Source organism: Candida pseudojiufengensis (assembly GCF_024610245.1).
Source record: "Candida pseudojiufengensis strain CBS 10847 chromosome Unknown scaffold15, whole genome shotgun sequence".
Classification (NCBI taxonomy): Eukaryota; Fungi; Ascomycota; class Pichiomycetes; order Serinales; family Debaryomycetaceae; genus Lodderomyces; species Lodderomyces pseudojiufengensis.
The window spans coordinates 237,227-256,047 of NW_026261535.1; the positions used below are offsets into that span (position 1 = coordinate 237,227).

General features: G+C 25.9%; 7 protein-coding genes across 7 annotated transcripts; 3 read left to right on the forward strand and 4 right to left on the reverse strand. All coding sequences in view use genetic code 12, as the record gives it.

Annotated features, from left to right (window-relative positions):
• Positions 1–506: 506 nt before the first annotated feature.
• On the forward strand, positions 507–3,170 carry KGF55_004285 (uncharacterized protein; the record flags this gene model as incomplete). Its single annotated transcript, XM_051759171.1, has 1 exon — positions 507–3,170. One exon carries the CDS (start codon positions 507–509, stop codon positions 3,168–3,170), a length of 2,664 nt encoding a protein of 887 aa, XP_051613076.1.
• An 821-nt stretch (positions 3,171–3,991) lies between these two features.
• Positions 3,992–5,884, forward strand: KGF55_004286 (phosphopantothenoylcysteine decarboxylase complex subunit; the record flags this gene model as incomplete). Its single annotated transcript, XM_051759172.1, has 1 exon — positions 3,992–5,884. The coding sequence occupies one exon, from the start codon at positions 3,992–3,994 to the stop codon at positions 5,882–5,884; it is 1,893 nt and encodes a 630-aa protein (XP_051613077.1).
• A 172-nt stretch (positions 5,885–6,056) lies between these two features.
• ASE1 (Ase1p) lies at positions 6,057–8,711 on the reverse strand (the record flags this gene model as incomplete). The annotated part of the gene is made up of 1 exon (XM_051759174.1): positions 6,057–8,711. One exon carries the CDS (start codon positions 8,709–8,711, stop codon positions 6,057–6,059), a length of 2,655 nt encoding a protein of 884 aa, XP_051613078.1.
• Positions 8,712–8,981: 270 nt separating this feature from the next.
• Positions 8,982–11,815, reverse strand: KGF55_004288 (uncharacterized protein; the record flags this gene model as incomplete). The annotated part of the gene is made up of 2 exons (XM_051759175.1): positions 8,982–10,942; positions 11,224–11,815. 2 exons carry the CDS (start codon positions 11,813–11,815, stop codon positions 8,982–8,984), a joined length of 2,553 nt encoding a protein of 850 aa, XP_051613079.1.
• Positions 11,816–12,737: 922 nt separating this feature from the next.
• Positions 12,738–13,275, reverse strand: KGF55_004289 (uncharacterized protein; the record flags this gene model as incomplete). The annotated part of the gene is made up of 2 exons (XM_051759176.1): positions 12,738–13,186; positions 13,263–13,275. The coding sequence occupies 2 exons, from the start codon at positions 13,273–13,275 to the stop codon at positions 12,738–12,740; spliced, it is 462 nt and encodes a 153-aa protein (XP_051613080.1).
• Positions 13,276–13,936: 661 nt separating this feature from the next.
• KGF55_004290 (uncharacterized protein) lies at positions 13,937–15,427 on the forward strand (the record flags this gene model as incomplete). The annotated part of the gene is made up of 1 exon (XM_051759177.1): positions 13,937–15,427. One exon carries the CDS (start codon positions 13,937–13,939, stop codon positions 15,425–15,427), a length of 1,491 nt encoding a protein of 496 aa, XP_051613081.1.
• Positions 15,428–15,466: 39 nt separating this feature from the next.
• Positions 15,467–18,646, reverse strand: MSH3 (mismatch repair protein; the record flags this gene model as incomplete). The annotated part of the gene is made up of 1 exon (XM_051759178.1): positions 15,467–18,646. The coding sequence occupies one exon, from the start codon at positions 18,644–18,646 to the stop codon at positions 15,467–15,469; it is 3,180 nt and encodes a 1,059-aa protein (XP_051613082.1).
• Between the last annotated feature and the right edge of the window lie 175 nt (positions 18,647–18,821).

Genomic DNA, 18,821 nt, shown 5'->3' on the forward strand with positions numbered 1-18,821 from the left:
GTCTAAAGTTTATATATATTGGGTTGCTGTTAGGAATTAACTTTATTTTTAGCAAATCGTATATTACGATTCTTTCCTTATTTTTGATGACCGACTGATTAATAAATGTCTAAGTACTGCTAAATATCAATAATAGATACTAGTTTAAACTACTTTGAGAATTGTAAAATTAGAATGATTAAAATTTTGTAACTTATTGTTTTTTTTTTTTTGTATTTTTTAAATAAAAATTTAAAGTTTTATTTCAAAAAAGTTTAAATTTTAAAGTTTTAAATTTTTTTTTAAAGAAATGGAATTATCAACTTTTTGTTTATTTTAAGTTTATATCTTGAATTTAAATCTTTTTGTTCAATTTATCAAAAAAATCAACTATTTCAACCTTTCAATCAATTAACTTTTTGTTCAAAGACCCAAATGTACTACTCAAATACCCTAATTACCAGAAAATAAGTCACAAAAACTAGGAAGAAAAGAGAAGAAAGGAAATTTGAAGAATAAGTTTAAATATGAGGGAAAGAGAAATTGAAACAAATCGTACAGGATCTAGCATTAAATCTAAACCCAAAACCAATGAACAAACAACAGAGCAGCAACAACAAAGACCCAATGCACAACGAAGGAAAACTTCTTTCAATCGAGATGCTGTACCATTTGTACCTAATTCTACATTAGATTCAACTTCATCATCTTCACAAACTAGACATGAATCTCAGCCGCAGCAACAACAAAATTTTCAACCACAACAGCAACAACATTCTCAAATAAATAAGCGTCGAGAAAATTCATCAAAACCTACCACTATCGATGATGAAGCAATTAAATTGAGTTCATCAAAACCTTCCACTTCGAAATTAAATTATAAAAAACATACAAGTTCATTATCACCTGGAAATTCAGAAGTAACTCCAAAACCATATGTAATTGAAATTTATAATATTCCGTCAGATGTAACTGAAAATGATATTGATGAATTATTTCAACCTTTAATAGATTATGATTCTTACAAAATAGTTAAATTCATAACAAAAGATAATAATAAAGCTTCAAAAGTTTTAATACGAGTTGAAAATTTATCAATTTATCATAAAATATCTCAAACATTAAATGGTTCAAAATGGAGAGATAATGTATTAACTATTAATTTAAATACTAGTTCTTTAGATAATGATCATATTAAAATTTCAAATATTTCAAATCCTTCAGCAGCCAATGCTTTAAGAAAAAACACAAACAGTAGCCAAGGTTCATCATCCTCATCATCATCATCATTTGAATTTAATAAATCATTCATACCGAATCAATATAGACAATCATCATTAAATAGAAATCAAAATTTTCATCATCCAAATTTTAGAAATAACCAATCAAATGCAAAACATTTTTCATCATCATCATCAATAGGAGATTCTCGAAGATCAACAACTTCAAGTTCAAGAGGAAGTTCCATAAGTAGAGGAAGTTCTATATTTTCAAATTATAATCATAGAAATAGTTCAACAAGTTCGTCACTAGGGTCACATGATCTGATACTGGGGAAACAACCTGTACCATCGTTTATAATGAATATGGTTCATGGAGGAAACAGAGTGCATGTTGATGACAATAATCAAAAACAAGAGCAAGAGCAAGAGCAAGAGTCTAAGCGAAAGATAGAGCTAGGGCAAGAATCAATCCTGAATCAAAAGCAACAGCAGAAGCCAGAATCAGAACTGGAACAAGAAGAGAAACAGAACAAATCAGAGAAAATACAAAAGGATGATGGAAATACGGAAGATAAGGTAGAACAGCCGAATGTTAAGGAGGAGGAGACAAACAAGGAGAACACTGACAATGATGATGAATCTGATGATTATATAGAAGTTCCAATTGGTGAAGGTGAAAACCCAAATGAATTAATAAAAGTAAACGCTACTAGATTATTTGTTGGTAATGTACCATATACATCTAATTGGGCATCATTAAAACGATTTTTAGTTGAAAAAGCAAAAGAAAAAGATCCTGATAATTCAATACAAATTTTAAGAGTTGAAATTCCAATACAACAAGTTAATTTCAATGAAGGATTATTCATAAATCGAAATGGAATACCTCAACAACAAATTATTTCCAAAAGTAGAGGATTTGCGATCATCACCACAAAGGATAAAGAATCATCTAGAAAATTAATTGAAATGTTTGATAATATAGATTTTGAAGGAAGGTCATTAACTGTTAGATATGATAAATTTCCTCAATATAATAATTATACTTTACAACAGTTAAGTTCATATAATAATAACAAATTAATTAATAATTCAACATTTTCGAATAATCAATCATTTCAAGCACAACAACAACCACATCAAACATTAGCATATACTCAACAACCTATTAATTATATACCATCACAATTGCATCCACAACCAATACTAATACCTCAACAACAAATTTCAACACCTTTCAATCAACAACCAATACTTCCACAACAACCCACTCATCAATCACAAAATCAATCTTTAAATTTTCAACAAACAAATCCAAGAGGTCCAGCATTATTAAGTAATTTAGCATTTGAAAGAAATTCATTACAACAAAAATTTTATTATGGAAGTGGTCCATCTTCAAATCAACAACAAACACCAGTACAAGGTATATCATCAACATCATCTCAACAACAACTTCCACTGCAACCTCAATCACAACCTCAATTACAACATCACTTTAATCAACCACCACCACCTATTCCAACATCACAAGTAATAAATACAAATTTACCACCACCACCACCACCACCAAATATTAATCAAACATCACCAGGATATTATGTTATGCCGTATTATTTCCCATCAACTCCATCTACTGGACCAACTATGTTTTCATCAAATCCATATAATTTTCATCAACAATCTATGGCACCACCACAACATCCACAACCGCAACATCATCAACAACATCATAATCATCATCAACAACAAGCATATGTACCACAACATCATCATCAACCTCATTTTCACACTTCAGATTTTGATGAAGAAAAGGTAAAAGAAAATGAAAGTTTTGACGAACCAGAATATATAGATAAAGACATTCATACTAGTGACCGGCCAACATCTACAGATCTAAATACGAATACGAATGAAGATGAAAAAGCAAGAGAGTTATTTCATGATTTGTCATTAGATCCAAAGTGAATCTCAATTTTAAGTTTGGGATATTACTGTTACGAGTAATTGATTTTGTATATATACCTTAACCAAATAGAGTAAATGCATATCTTAAAATTAATGGTTCATTATATTGAGCATAGCTGAATGGTTCATTGTCTTTTCTAATTCTCTTTTCTAAATTCTCTAGTACCAGTTATTTAGTCACTCAGAGACAATTCTCTTTTTTCTTTCTTCTAATTACATCTCTTTGCTGAAATGTCTCATATAACAGGCAGATTATCCTCCCCTGTAGCTATCTTTTGGTGGTATATATTGTAATTTTGAAGATACCCTACTTTTATTTAATTCAAAAACCCTAAGAAGTCACTTGGTAGTTGCTCATCAAGCAAACATGATACAAATCAAACAATAAGTACTGTAAATCATCATCACTACTAACATAATAAATTAATAATAATATTATATTTCCTATTACGTAATTAAAATAATAACACACTAAAATAAAATTTCTTTAATTTACAACCAAAAAAGAAAAATTGAAATCATTTTATCAAATTTATCAATCATCAACTAATTTACAACAGCCACATCAAACACCTAAATTCTGATTTTCGGATAAAAGATCAAGACATCAAGGAAGAGAGAGAGTTGGAGCATCAGCTTATTTTGATTCAAACTTCAGGTTTCTGAGTCATTAGAAGTTTAATCATTAGATTATTATTTTTGCTTTTTCTTTACAAGAAAAGCGTTGTAAATTTTAATCACGAATCATCAAATCAATTAGAAAAGTAATTACAATCATAAACTGTATCATTATATAAACATCGCATTCATCTAAACTAATAATGCCATCGGATCCAAGTACTTCCACCAAGGAAAAGAAATTACAATTACAAGCAAAAAATGATGATCAAGAAATGCCACCGTCTATTTTGACGAAAAATCCTTCACAAACAATAAATTCAAATCTTAATGTAAATCAAACTAAATCTCATCCTGGTTTATCACAAACTGGTTCAACTCAACTGTTACCTTTATCATCAAGATTTAATTCTTCAAATAGTGTTTTACCTAATTCATTAATTGATTCAAATATATCTGAAGAAAATAATCAGAATCAATTATCAAAACAACTATCACAACCTAAAAAAGAAATAGTGATGGCAGGTGGAGCATATTTAAAAGATAAATTAAATTCAGAATCTGATATTTTAACATTAAATTCTATAAATAATAAAGCATCATCACCTGTAACGTATCAAGAACAACAACAAAATAATTCAAGAAGTTCATTATCTCCAAATCCATCAAATAACCACCTAATCACACCACCAGAAGATCCTCAACATCATAAAGCTCCATCAGTTCATGCTCATTTTTATGTTGATGAAACAATTAGACCAAATAAATTAGGTAATAGATCAAGAAGTGGTTCAGCTTCAAATAATTCAAATCCAAGTAATCCAAATTCAAGTATATTAAATCCTTTATCTCCAAAAGCAATTTTAAAAGAACAATCTAATCAAAGTCAAGAAAATATTAGTACCAACTCACAGAATAATCAAATACCTTCTGTTAGAAATAGCATTAGTCATAACAACAGCAGCAACAACGTCCATAACACAAGCAAGAGTGCTAACAGCATTAATTCTACAAATACTCCAAGTAGCAATCTTCTAGAAAAACCCCCATTACTAACTCAAAGGTCATCATCAATATATAAATCACAACTGTCAGAACAGAATTCAAATATAGATCCAAGATTACCACAAGATGATAATAAAATTCATGTTTTATTAGGAGTATGTGGAGCATTATCAACTGGAAAAATTAAATTAATAATAAATAAATTATATGAAATTTATACCCCCAATAAAATAGCAATACAATTAATTTTAACAAAATCAAGTGAAAATTTTTTATTACAAGAAAGTTTAAATATATTAGAAAATGTTAAAGGAGTTCGAGTTTGGAAAGATATTGATGAATGGACAACTTGGAAAACAAGATCAGATCCAGTATTACATATTGAATTAAGAAGATGGGCTGATATTTTAGTTGTTTGTCCATTAACTGCAAATACATTATCCAAGATTTCTTTAGGTATATGTGATAATTTATTAACAAATGTAATAAGAGCTTGGAATACATCATATCCTATTTTATTAGCTCCTGCAATGGTTAGTTATTCATATAATGCAATAACAACAAAAAGACAATTAAGATTAATTGCTGAAGAAATGCCATGGATTGAAGTTTTAAAACCTTCTGAAAAAGTATTTGGAAGTTATGGAGATATTGGATTAGGTGGTATGATGGATTGGAATGAAATTGTTAATAAAATTGTTATGAAATTAGGTGGATATCCTGAAATTGAGGATGAAGATGATGATGATGATGAAGAGGAAGGAGAAGAAAGTGAAGCTTTGAAAGATCAAAAGAGTCAAAAGGAAATAAACCAAGATTCAGCAATTGTAGATGACGATGATGATGATGATCAGGATGATGACGATGATGATGATGATGACGACGACGATGAAGACGACGATGATGACGATGAAGAGGAAGAATATAAGGATGATGAATTAGAAGAAGAAGAATTTGATGATAATGATGAAAAAAATAATAGTCAAATTCAATTCAAAGTCAAAACTAAGAATGGTAAGTCTATATCACCGGATCCGGCATCGAAAACACCACAACCTGAACTGATTCAAATCCAATTAGGATCTAAATAATTTATTAAAATGAATTAGTGTAGATAATTAATAATACGAATTTTTTTTTTTTTTTTTTTGAAGTGTCTTTTCTTTACGTTCGATCTTTTAAGTTACATATAGAGTGTTACAGTATCTGTTGAAATTTAAAAGATTAGTAATATTACAACGTTTATTCATTAGTCTAATTAATTTAATTATTTAATTGTTTAATTTTTTCATCTCTCCAATTTAAATAATCTTCAGTTCCCAACATTGTTGAAAAAGTAGTATCATTAGCATTAATACTAAAATTATTATTATTTTTTGAAGACGTCAATTTTTCATCTAAAATATTTGGATATTTTTGGTGGTTAAAAGTATTTTCTTTAAAACTTGGTGATCTTTGATAAATTGGCTTGGTTGTTGGTGAATTATTTCTTGAATATTGAGTATTTATATTATTTGTAGATAATTTTAATGGTGATAATAATGGTTTTAATTCTATATTTTGTACTGGTCTTGTGTGATTGGTTGAACGTGTTAATGTTGGACTACTTAATAATGTAGATGTTGATGTATTTATTGTTAAGTTTGGTGGTAATGTATTGAATTTATCTGATATTGTTGATGACATAAAATTGTTTGGTATACTTTGGAAATTCATTGACGAGGTAGAAGAAGTTATTGGATTTGTGGATCTTGGATTCATTTTGTGGGACGTGGATGACGTTGAGGAAGTGGTTGATGATGAAGATGATGATGAAGTTGGTCTAGTTCTTGATGTGGGAGATTTGAAAATCTTGTTTCTTGTGGAAGATGTAGAAGAAGTCACATTTCTTCTTGTTGACAATTCAGGTGAAATATTTCTCAGATTTGAAGTGGTAGTTGGTCTTTTAACTGGTGATGTAGATTTACCAAATTTATTATTTGTTTTGAATTGTTGATTTTCTATATTTAATACTTCTTCAAAAAAATCTTTACCATGAATCATTATAATTTTTTTACCATTTTCAATAGCTAAATTATTATAATTTTTAATTTCATTTTTTAAATTTTTAAAAATTAAAGGTAATCTTTTGTTAATTTTTTTTCTTATTTTTTCTTCATTTAATAAAATCTTGCATGAATTTTTACTTAATAATCTTGATGAATCCTTTGAACTTTCTTGTAAAAATTTTTGATCAGCTAATAATTCATTTAATTCATTATATATTTCAAATATTGATGATTTTTCTATAATTTCATCTTCAAGTTGTTTCAAATACTGTTCATGTTCATTTAATATAGTTTCCTTGTCTATATCAATATCTGATTCATAATTATAATTAAAAAATTTAAATTCTTTTCTCATTTCCATTGAATAATATAATTTATCCCATTTTTTATCAATTTCTGTTCGGGCATCAGATATAAAGTTTTCAATATATTCTGATCTTTTTATATATAATTTATTTAATTCCATTTTAAAATTTAATTGTGATAAATCTGATAAATTATTATTTTTAGACATAAATTCATTAATATATTCTTCACTTTCTCCTAATTTTGACCATAAGTTTTTACATGTTTCGGAATAATATAACCATTTTTCTCGTTTTTCATTTATTTTTGATTCTAATGAATGTTGTAATTTAATTAATTTTTCTAATTTATCATCATGTAATCCAAATTTATATGGATTTTCCAAAATCATAATCAAATCTTCTTTATACAACACATCTTTAGATTGTTGAACATCTCCTAATTGATCATTAGTAAATTGTAGAAAATCAATAGATTCCAAACATTTTTCAATAACTTCAATCATTGTATTTTTCCGTAGTTCTAACAGCTCTTTACCAATTGCAATTTCATTTTTAATATTTTGTGTTAATTCAGTTGTTATTTTAGTAAATTTTAAACTTCGTATTATTCGAACTATTTGATAATTTACTTCTCTTAATCGACTTATATTATTATCTTGATCAATTGTTTCATCCATTTGTTCATCTTTATGACTTGCTTTTACAGGACTCGCTAGTATGAATACATTATCATCTTCTGGTAGTTTTTTTGTGGTGTTGATTTCATTGATTAGTGATTGGAACTCGTCTATTATTTCCTTATGAATTTTTGCAACTTCAAACGTCGGGACAATCTTTACAATCTCAGGATCAAATTCAGAAGATCCAATAAAATCAACCAATGAAGAATATTCCAAATTTAATGTATTGAATTGCTTATATAACTTCACAAAATGTTTCAATACATCAATGAAAATATAATTCAATTTAGATCGTTTTTCCAATAACGTTATTTGAGGAATTGTTCTAACCATATATTCATATTGTTGTTCAATAGTCAATTCATTATGATGATCATTAGATAGCTTGAAATTAGGATTAGACATAGTTGATAATATATGTTCTTTATAACCATCTTCATATTGTTGTTTATTATTAAAAACTAATCCCTTTTGTAATAAATTTAAACATTTATCACCTCTTATATCATTAATCATTGATAATATAATTTGAATTTGTTGTCTTAACCATTCACACTCATTATCAATATTGCTTTTTTCTCTTTTTAGACTTAGGGCAAAATTATCTATTGTTTCTTGAACTATTGTGAATATTTCTGATTTTTTGTTCGTTATTTCTAATGATGAGTATCCTATGATCTTGTATATATTATTTAATTCTTGTATAGCTTCATTTATATTATATTCAATTGAACCAAATTTATTAGTGGTGATATCATGATCTGAAACTAATGTTGCCAGCAGCATCTCATTTACAGTTGTAGTTGTCATATTTATATCATTATATTTGAAGTTTTTATGTATGGTTTTTGATTTGGGTGTACTTTGAAGTGATTCATTCATCTTATATTGTTTATGATATAGTGTATCATTTGGTGATATTCTAGAATACATGAAATATTTGGTATGTTTAATATAACTATTTGAGTTTGATTTTGTCTCATTCTTCTTCTGAAATTGATTAGATTTCTGATTTAGTGATAAAATTTATTTTTGGTAGTTTATTAGATTTCCATTTTTGTATTAAATGTAAACAATTTTAAAATATTACACAAAAATATATTAGGGGGTAAATGTATATACTATCATCAATCATTATATCATTTTCATCATCTATACACCTATTTCGTTTACATTATTAAGCATTAAGTTATCTTTATTCAACTTCATTATTGCTAATTTATCTTGTCTTTTCTTTTTGGTCAAATTCCATTTATAGATATAAGCATCTTTCAGATCTAAAGCATTTGATATTTTTCTTGATGAATTTGTTTTTCCCAATCCAACTGATTTTAATTGATCCAACCATATTTTGGATCTTAATTCATCACCATCTTTTTTAAATTTTTCAAAAAATAAAAAAATTTGTTTGGATGTTACTGTATCACTTTGTTGTAATACTTGAGTTGCAAATTCAAAATCATTAAAATTTTTTAAAGCAATTTCCACTAAAAGTTCCAAATTTTTTGATGCTATCTTTTTCAAATTTTTTTGCATATAATCATTGAAGATTTGTTTAGCATATTGATAGTTGACTAACATTCGAGTCAAGTATTTTTTATCGCCAAATTCATCATATAATAAATGATTTAAAAAGATCGTTATAATAGCATCACTCGATTGAAATTCCTCACAAGGTATAAATTTTTTATAATATTGCATAATTGTAGCAGCATCAATCTCAGGTATGGAATTAAATAAAACATCATAAACTTGAGCAAGATTATCAGAGTTGAGTTTATTACATTTCAAATCAGCATCAATATTTGCTATCTGTACAACATCAGTTGATGAAATAGTACTAGCTATAGTGGATTCATAAGTAAAACTTAAAATTCCTAAATCATTTAATTTCTTAAGTCCATTTTTAAATAATGCACCAATATATCCAAACATAACTTTTGGAGATGTTGGAAATTTAGCTTTAATTAATAATATAATTTCATTAACCATTAATTGTTTTTCAAATTTTGATAATTTATTTAATTCTATTTCATTTAATAATGTAATAAATTCATCATATTGATTATTACTTCTTAAATGACGAAAAATAGATAAATATAAATCAAATTCAATTTTTATATTTTCTTTTAACATATGTTTTAAAATTTCAATTCCATTAAATGTATCTTTAAATTTCATAACTAATTTAATTATAGTTTTAAGAATTAATTGAATTTCTTCAACAACTGGTTTTAAATTACTTATTTTTTCTAATTTTAGTATCATGAAATTTAAAAATAATGATGATTTTGCTGGTTCATTTGTTGAAATAAAATAATCAGTTGATTGTTTTAATTCTCTCATTGTGAATGAATCGATAATTCTTTGTGAATGAATTGGATTAAATTCTGTTTTATTTAAATCTAACCATTTTGGATTTATATAACCAGTAAGAGCTACAAATTTTGATATTTCTGAACCTTTGAGTAGTTGGTTTTTAAATTTGGTAAACATTTTCGAGGACTTAGGACGAAAATTAATATGAATCATGTATGAAAATAAGGATGAATGATATTTCTCTTCAATAATGCTGAGTAAATTTTTGAAAATTGATGTATTTAGTAGAATAGGTTTACTATTGATCATTTCAGTGTTGGCAATATTTGAAAATAACGACAATAGTCGAGCAGATTTTTCAGATTTTTCATCATTCAAAATTGATATGATACTTTTAATAAACTCCGAGTGTGTTATATGGTTAGTTGGATCAATAAGAAAATTCAAAGCACATGACTTCTCATATATATTTTTAGATAAAACATTTTTCATTTCTTCATCTTTTATAGAATTATATATCCAAGAAATTTGTTTTGAATCAGGTAAAGTTGTGAAAAGATTTGATAATTTAAAACATAATTCTGCTTTTTCAGCAACATCTCCATAACTTATTTGATTCAAATGGATTAGTTCTTTTCTACTTAAGTTACTTATAGTTTCCAACTTCATTTGTGATAATGGATGAGGTTTTGTATTTAATGGTAAATTTAATGGATTAATAGTCGAATTGAATGGGTCATGCCGTATTGATGGAGTGAAAGTATGTGGTTTAATTGAAGGTTCTGGAATAGTTGCTAATGTAGCCAAATCTCGGGTTAGTCGTAGTGACTTACATGTATGTATATGTGTTAGTCGTATCATAAAGTCATTGGTTATTCTATGCTTACAATATTGTACTTTTTTTTTTTTTTCATATTTGTGTTGCAAAATACGAACGAAGTTTCATCAACTTTTTATGGAGAGTGTATTAAATTTGTATTAATTATTCTATACAATGCCAATGCTAAATCTAAACCAGAATTATAGTCATATCTTTACACAGTATGACTGTCATTCCATGGTTCCAAAGTCATACTAGAAGTATTAATTCCACTATCTTTATATAAATGTTTTTGATAAAAATATGCTGCATCAAAAATAATTGTACCAGAACTACCTAAGATATATGGTAATTCTTCCAATAAAAAACTTGATCTATTTTCCAGTAATACAAATGAACAACTTGTTAAGATGGATAAAGTATAAGTTAAATTACCTAAAAGTGCTGAACCAAATAATAATGGTGATATACCATCAACTGATTTTCTTTTATAATTCTTATATAATTGTGGACATCTTGAACTACAATATACTATTGTACAACCCCATGCTAATATTCTTCCAAGATTATGACCTGTTGTGGCAATGTTTACATTATTTGAAAAAGCATTAACAGTACTAGCATTTATCAATACAGCACCAGCTACATTTTTTAAAATTGAATTTTTATTTTCATCTGTTGAACTATAACTACTTGGAGTACTTGAAATTCCATCATCCAGATTTAATCGTTGCATTAACATTCCATCATGTTGTTTAATATCAAATCCTTCTACTGTATGAAGTTCAACACCTTTCGTTATACCAGCATCACTATAACTTTCTCTTCCAGAATAAACTTCAACCATTCGTCTGGGATAAACACTATTATAATAATAATATTGAAAACATAAAGTTATATCATTACATAAAAAAAATATACTTAAATATAATTGAAAATCTAAAGTTTGATTATTTAATAAACAACTTGAAAAACTTAAAAAATCCCCCAAAAACCAAAGTAATAAAAAAGATGGTGATATACCTTTTGCTGATTTTCTTTGATAATTTTCAATAATTTGTGGTAATTGTGCAAATATCCAACTTATACATGATATTATACTAAATGATTTTGATATGAAAGATATTTGAGAACATGAAGACATTATTTTTTGAGTTAATTTTGTATTATCATTAGCTTGTAATTAAAAACTTGTCAAAAGAATTAAAATGATAGAAATAAATTGAATAATAATAGTAAATATTTGGAATTAAAATTGTAAATTAGTGATGTTGTAGTATCTTGATATTACTTTGATTTATTATTATTATATTTCTTATCTATTATAATAATTTCATATCGTAGTGTAATAATGTGTCATTCTTTAAATTTGTGTCATTAAAATTATTTGACATGTATGGGGTCGTGATTATATTCATAACCACTTGTACATTATGATAAGAGTAAAAACGATCAAAACCTAGAAGCTGATACATTCTAGTGTATAAATGTGAGGTTTGGAAACAGTCTTGAACTTATTTACGTTGATATTCGTAAGAATATGCCTGTTTTGAGAGAAAAAAAGTTAATTATTAGCCCAGTCATCAATCTACAGTAAAAAGACCTTATCGCCAACGCAGCAAAATACCTTCCTAAGATAAATTAGTTTTCAGCATGAACAATCAATGTTTCCTTAGTATAAATATTTTAAACAAAAAACTAAACAAATAACCCCTAATCCATATAATAATGACCTACCATTTACCAAAACCCTAATTATCCATAATTTTTTAATCTAAACTAGCAGTATCCAGGGCAAACCCTATTGTTTCACTACCGCTTCCTAATTCATGATCTGGTCCATGATTTTGTTGTTTATAATCACCATCATCATCTTCTTCATAATCATTTGGTTCATAATCAGTATCTATTTCCAGAAAATCAGTAGTTTCTGGAGTACTTATATTATCATAATCACTATCATTTTCTCTTAAATTAGATCCAGTAGATCTACCTACATTTTCTTTTTCAGGTGCCTTATCACTAAATGCATTATCTTCAATTTCATCTGCAAAATTTATTGGTCCGTTTTTCATTTTAGATTCTTCTAACCTATTTTTACAAAATTTAGCAGCTGCTTCAAATACAATTTGTCCCTTTTCTAATATAATATCTTGATTTTTAATTATTGCAACTGTAGCTCCCGCCGCTATTGCCACTTTTATTGCAAATGGTACTGCTATTGGATTAGGTTAGTAATGGATTCGATTTTTAAATACAAGATATTGTGTCTATCTTCTTCATCTAGTACATACTAAAGAATGGCATCGTTGATTATTGTTCCAAGATTGTAAGGTGGTTAAAGATTAAATTCAATTTCCTTCTCCTTGCGGTGGTGAAAGAAACAAAATTTCAATTTTTCTATTGACTTGTGTGTCTCAATAATTGATTTTGTGCGTCATTATGAAGATAAGATAAGATCTATAGAGAGTTCAAACATCAACACTCAAGAGTTCCCTTAATCACCGATTACAACAACAAACCTAATGAAAATGTGGTTGGACCTCACATTTAGTGGTCAAATCTTTTTCCGTGTGAAATGTGACCTACATCGATGTATCTAAGGCTGCAAGAAGATTGATCAACTGTTCCTACTTCACTGAAGTTGATATTAGTTAGTGGCTACAGATACCATTCAGTAGTTGCTATTAGGTGTAAAGAATAAGTAGGTGTTTCATGCCTTACACTTCATGTAAAGCTTTGTTCATCTAATTTAGTGTCGTGTGTGCATTATTATTAAAAAGATAAGAGAGAGAAAAAGATAAGATTTGATTAATCAACACTCAAAATATTTTCAGTGAAGTAATACGTATCACCATAAGAAGTAGTAATAACAAAATACATTCAAAATTACGTTTATTAGATACTCAATCACATGACTTAATGAATTAACAATATGGCATCACTAATAAGAGACTCAATAACAACAATGGGAAATCCAAACAATACATCAACAGATTCTATACTACAAGATCATAAAACTTCAACACAATCTAACATAAATTCAATATCATTTATAAGGTCAATAAAAGATTGGTGGTCATGTCCTACTCAATTAATGTATGATTCAAATAAAACTACACAATCTAAAAAATATGAAGAAGCAAAATTAAAAAATAGAATTATTGAATATGAATTATTTCGAGCTATATTACCTGATGAAATATATATAAAACATCCAATAAATGAAGAATCTGCTTCAGAATCAGATACAACTGAGAAAAAAGAGCATAAAATAATTGGAGAATTACTCGATGATGAGTTAGATGATGGTACATTCATTCATGAATTTTTTATAAGTAATAATGAAAAATCTGATAAAGAAGTTCATATAGTTATAATACATGGTTATATGGCAGCATTAGGATATTTCATCAAGAATATAGAACCACTAGCTAAAATACCTGGTATAAAATTACATTTAATTGATTTACCAGGATTTGGTAATTCTTCAAGACCAAAATTCCCAACTCAATTTTTAAAAACTCCAACTACAAAAAAAGAACAAATATTACAAATTTTAGAAATTGAAAACTGGTTTATTGATAAAATTGAAAATTGGAGAATTAAAAGAAACATTAATAAATTTAAATTAATAGCGCATTCAATGGGTGCTTATTTATCATGTTGTTATTTAATGAAATATAATATACAACAAGATAATTCAAAATTAGTTGATCAAATAATATTAGTTAGTCCAATGGGAACAGAATCAAATCCAATAAGTTTAATTAATGATTCAAAATATGATATAAATTTAAATTTTAAAAGTAATGCATTAAATGAATTAAAATTTGAAGATGAAATAAATAATGATCAAATAATAATAAATGAAGAATTTACAAAGATATGGGAAAAATTAGGACAACCAAAATTTCCCAAGAATTTAATTTTAAAATATATTTGGGAAAATAATTATTCACCATTTCAAATTTTACAAAAAACTGGTCCATTATATTCAAAATTACTTTCATATTGGTCATTTCAAAGATTTAAAAATTTTGAAGAAAATTCTAATAATTCTAATGATTTTGATTCAAAAAAAGATGATAAAATTGAATTAATTTTAAAATTACATAATTATTCATATTCCATATTTAATCAATTTCAAATATCAGGAGAATTAGCAATAACAAAATTTATAAATCATGAAATATTAGCAAAATTACCACTTTGTGATAGAGGATTAGTTGATTTTTTTGTTAATAATAATATAAATAATTATTGGATTTATGGAGATAAGGATTGGATGAATTATAAAGGTGGTGAATATATTTTTGAAAAAATTCAATCAAAAAGTAAAAAAAGTGATAGGTCTGTTGTTAGTAAATTTGAAATTTTACCTAATTCTGGTCATCATATATATTTAGATAATCCAAAATTATTTAATGAAAGAATTTTAGAATTTTTTGATTTATAAAAATAGAATTACATTAGATTATATAGTATATACATGGAATTATAAATTAAGTAAATTATTAATAGATTCATTATTAATGTCATTTGAATTTAATAAATCTTTCAATTGTTTCAAAAATTTATAATTTTCATCATTATTACTTATTTCAATTTCATGTTTTAAATCCTCTGAAATTTTAAAAGCATTATTTATTATATCAATTGGTATACCTGCTAATTTTGCAACATTTAAACCATAAGAATTATTTATAACTCCAGATACTAAATTATATAAAAAAATAATTTCTGGAAATGAATCTTTATCTTTTGTAGTATTTTGTACTTCTTGAAATCCCATATGATAATTTTTAACTTGATTTGGATATTCATTTTCTAAAATATTTAAACTTGGATAATGAGTTATAAATAAAATTAAAGGTTTATATTCAATTTCAATTAAATATTTTAATATGGAAAATGCTAATGATATACCATCTGTTGTTCCTGTACCTCTACCAATTTCATCTAATATTATTAAAGATCTATTTGTTAACCTCGAGATAATTGAATTACATTCTAACATTTCAATCATAAATGTTGATTTTCCCTTGAGGATATTATCTGATGCTCCCATTCTTATAAATATTGAATCAAATATTCCCATATTGGCAAATTCACAAGGTAAATAACAACCAATTTGTGTCATAATTGTAAAAAGGGCAATAGTTTTAACATAACTTGATTTCCCACCCATATTTGGACCAGTTATTATTAAAACTCTATTTTTATCATAACTTATATTAATATTATTTGAAACATAAGTTTGATCATTTCTTAATTCTTCAATAATAGGATGACGAGCTTGTTTAACATCTATGATTAAATCATCCAGTAATTTTGGTTGAGTTTTTAAATTATTATTTGAATAATAAGATAATGATAATAAAGAATCTAAAATTGATAAATTTTTAACTATTGTTTGTAAAAAAGAATATTGCAGATCTAAAATTTGACAAAATTGTAAAAATGCAAAATCACATTTTTGAATTAATAGCTCCTGATGATAGGATTTTAATTTAATTAATTTTATAATTTCTTTATTTCTATATCTACTAACTGTTTTTGTTGAATTTATTTTTATAAAATCAGTAGGTATATTTGAACCATTTCTAATTTCAATTAGGTAAGGTTCTCTTTGAGCAGTAACATAATTTAATTGAGGACGATTTAATAATTTTCTGATATTGCGTAATTCAATTTCAAATTCCTGATCAATTTTTTTTAAATTTTCAAATTCTTTTTCAATTTCATTAAATCCTTCTCCATTATTTGATAAATTGAAAAAAGTAGTCTTTTGTACAAATGGATCCTTAGATTCATTTAATAAATATGATGGATTAATCATACTTATTAAATTATAAATAACATCAGTTTTTGATAATTCCAATAATTCCAATAGTATATCATTTAAAATTTTTGATTTTAATTTTGAATTTGGATCACTTATAGATTTTTCAAACAGTTTTATAATTTTTAAAACATCATTAAAACTTTGTAACATTAAAAAAATTTGTTTTCTATTAATTCTATTTGAATGAGTTGTTGCAGAATAATGAATTTTAATTAATAATTCTTCTAAATCTAAATTTTTACCAATTTTATTTAATTGTTGAGTAAGTGAATCTATAATATGATTAAATTTACATAATTCTTCTACAGCTTTTAATCGCAACAAAATTTGATTTTTATCAATTAATGGTCTTGATATCCATTTATTTAATAATCTATTACCAAATCTTGTTTTTGTATGATTTAATAACCAAACTAATGTTCCTCTGGTGGTATTTGGATCAGTTGAATTTTGAAAAATTTCTAAACTTGTTAATGTATTTGCTGGTAATATCATATATTTTCTTGAATCTTTAAAAGTTGAAATATTTTGTGGGATTGTAAAAATATTATTTAATTTAAATTCTGATAAATAATTTATTAAATTTATAATACATTCTTGAATGGCTTTGGAAAAATTAATTTGATAATATTGTAATATATCATCTTGTAAATAATTTGATAATTCATCTGTATTAGCTTGTTTATGTTCAATTTTTAAATCATGATTTATTAATTTAAGACATTTTAAAGTACTTCCATTTATTTTATCTTGGTTATTCACCACCAAAACTTCACTTGGTCTTAAATATAATAATCTTGTTTCCATTTCTTCTCTACTTATCAGATCATGAAATTCATCCCATATAATTTCTCCAGTTAATGGTTGTACAGCAACTATTGCAAATTCTTTTTCATTAATTTCATTAATACAAATAATATAATTTGGATTTTCTTCTTCAATACTATTTGGTATTAAATTACTTCCAATAAATTCATCACTCATATATGTTCCCTTTGTATAAACTCCAGTAATTTCTCTTTTCATTAAATCACCACTTTTACCAATTTTATCAATTTCTTTTATTATTGCACTTTCCATTTGTTTAACTATACCAATTTTAACATTTGAATTTAAAATTCTTTGTAAATTTATATGTAATCTATTATCAGGAAATGAACAATAAGAAAATCTTAAATCTTCTTTATTTTCAATATACATTATATTTAAACATTTTGATACATGTAATGCTTGTTTTTGTCCATAAATTTTATATTTATAACCAACTTGAATTAAAAGAATCTTGTCTGGATTTGCTTCTGTTAATTCTAATATTTGATGTTCTAATGGTGTTAATTTAGATTTTTTTGATGATTTTGTTGATTTGGAATTTGTAGGTGATGCTGTGGTTGATGACTCTTCTTCTTTTTTCTTTTCTAGTTTACGTGATTTATATGTATATTTAGATGGAGATGATATAGGCCGTTTTTGAGGTAAGACGTGATTTTGTTCTTGATTATGATTTGAATTTTCAATTTGATCTACACCGTTTTGAATATGATCTTGTGAAGTTGAATCAACTTGATTTCCATTCGCGTTAGTTTGACTTATCGGCTGTGAAAAAGCTGGACTATTCTCCTGATCTAGATCAACTGGGCCCGATGAGTGTTGATCTTTTTCATTTTGAAACAGATATTGATTTAAACCATTTAATTCAGGAGATTTAGAAAATGATCCTCCATTTTGTGAATTTTGATGCAGCGATGATGATTTTGATTCAGGTGATGATGAATTTTGTTTTTGAGATGTAAAGAAATGACTTATTGAACTTTGTTTCTTCTTTGGTGTCATATAAAGGTGGTAAGTGATTTGACTTATTATGTGAAGAATTAAATTTAAAATTAAAATTAAATTCGTAGCGCGTTGTTTCAGAAATTATTTTTTGAAACTTAAGTAGTATACGAATAAATATAGAAAGAAGAGAATAATACAAAGTTGAAACAAAGTTGAAACAAAATCTACACGA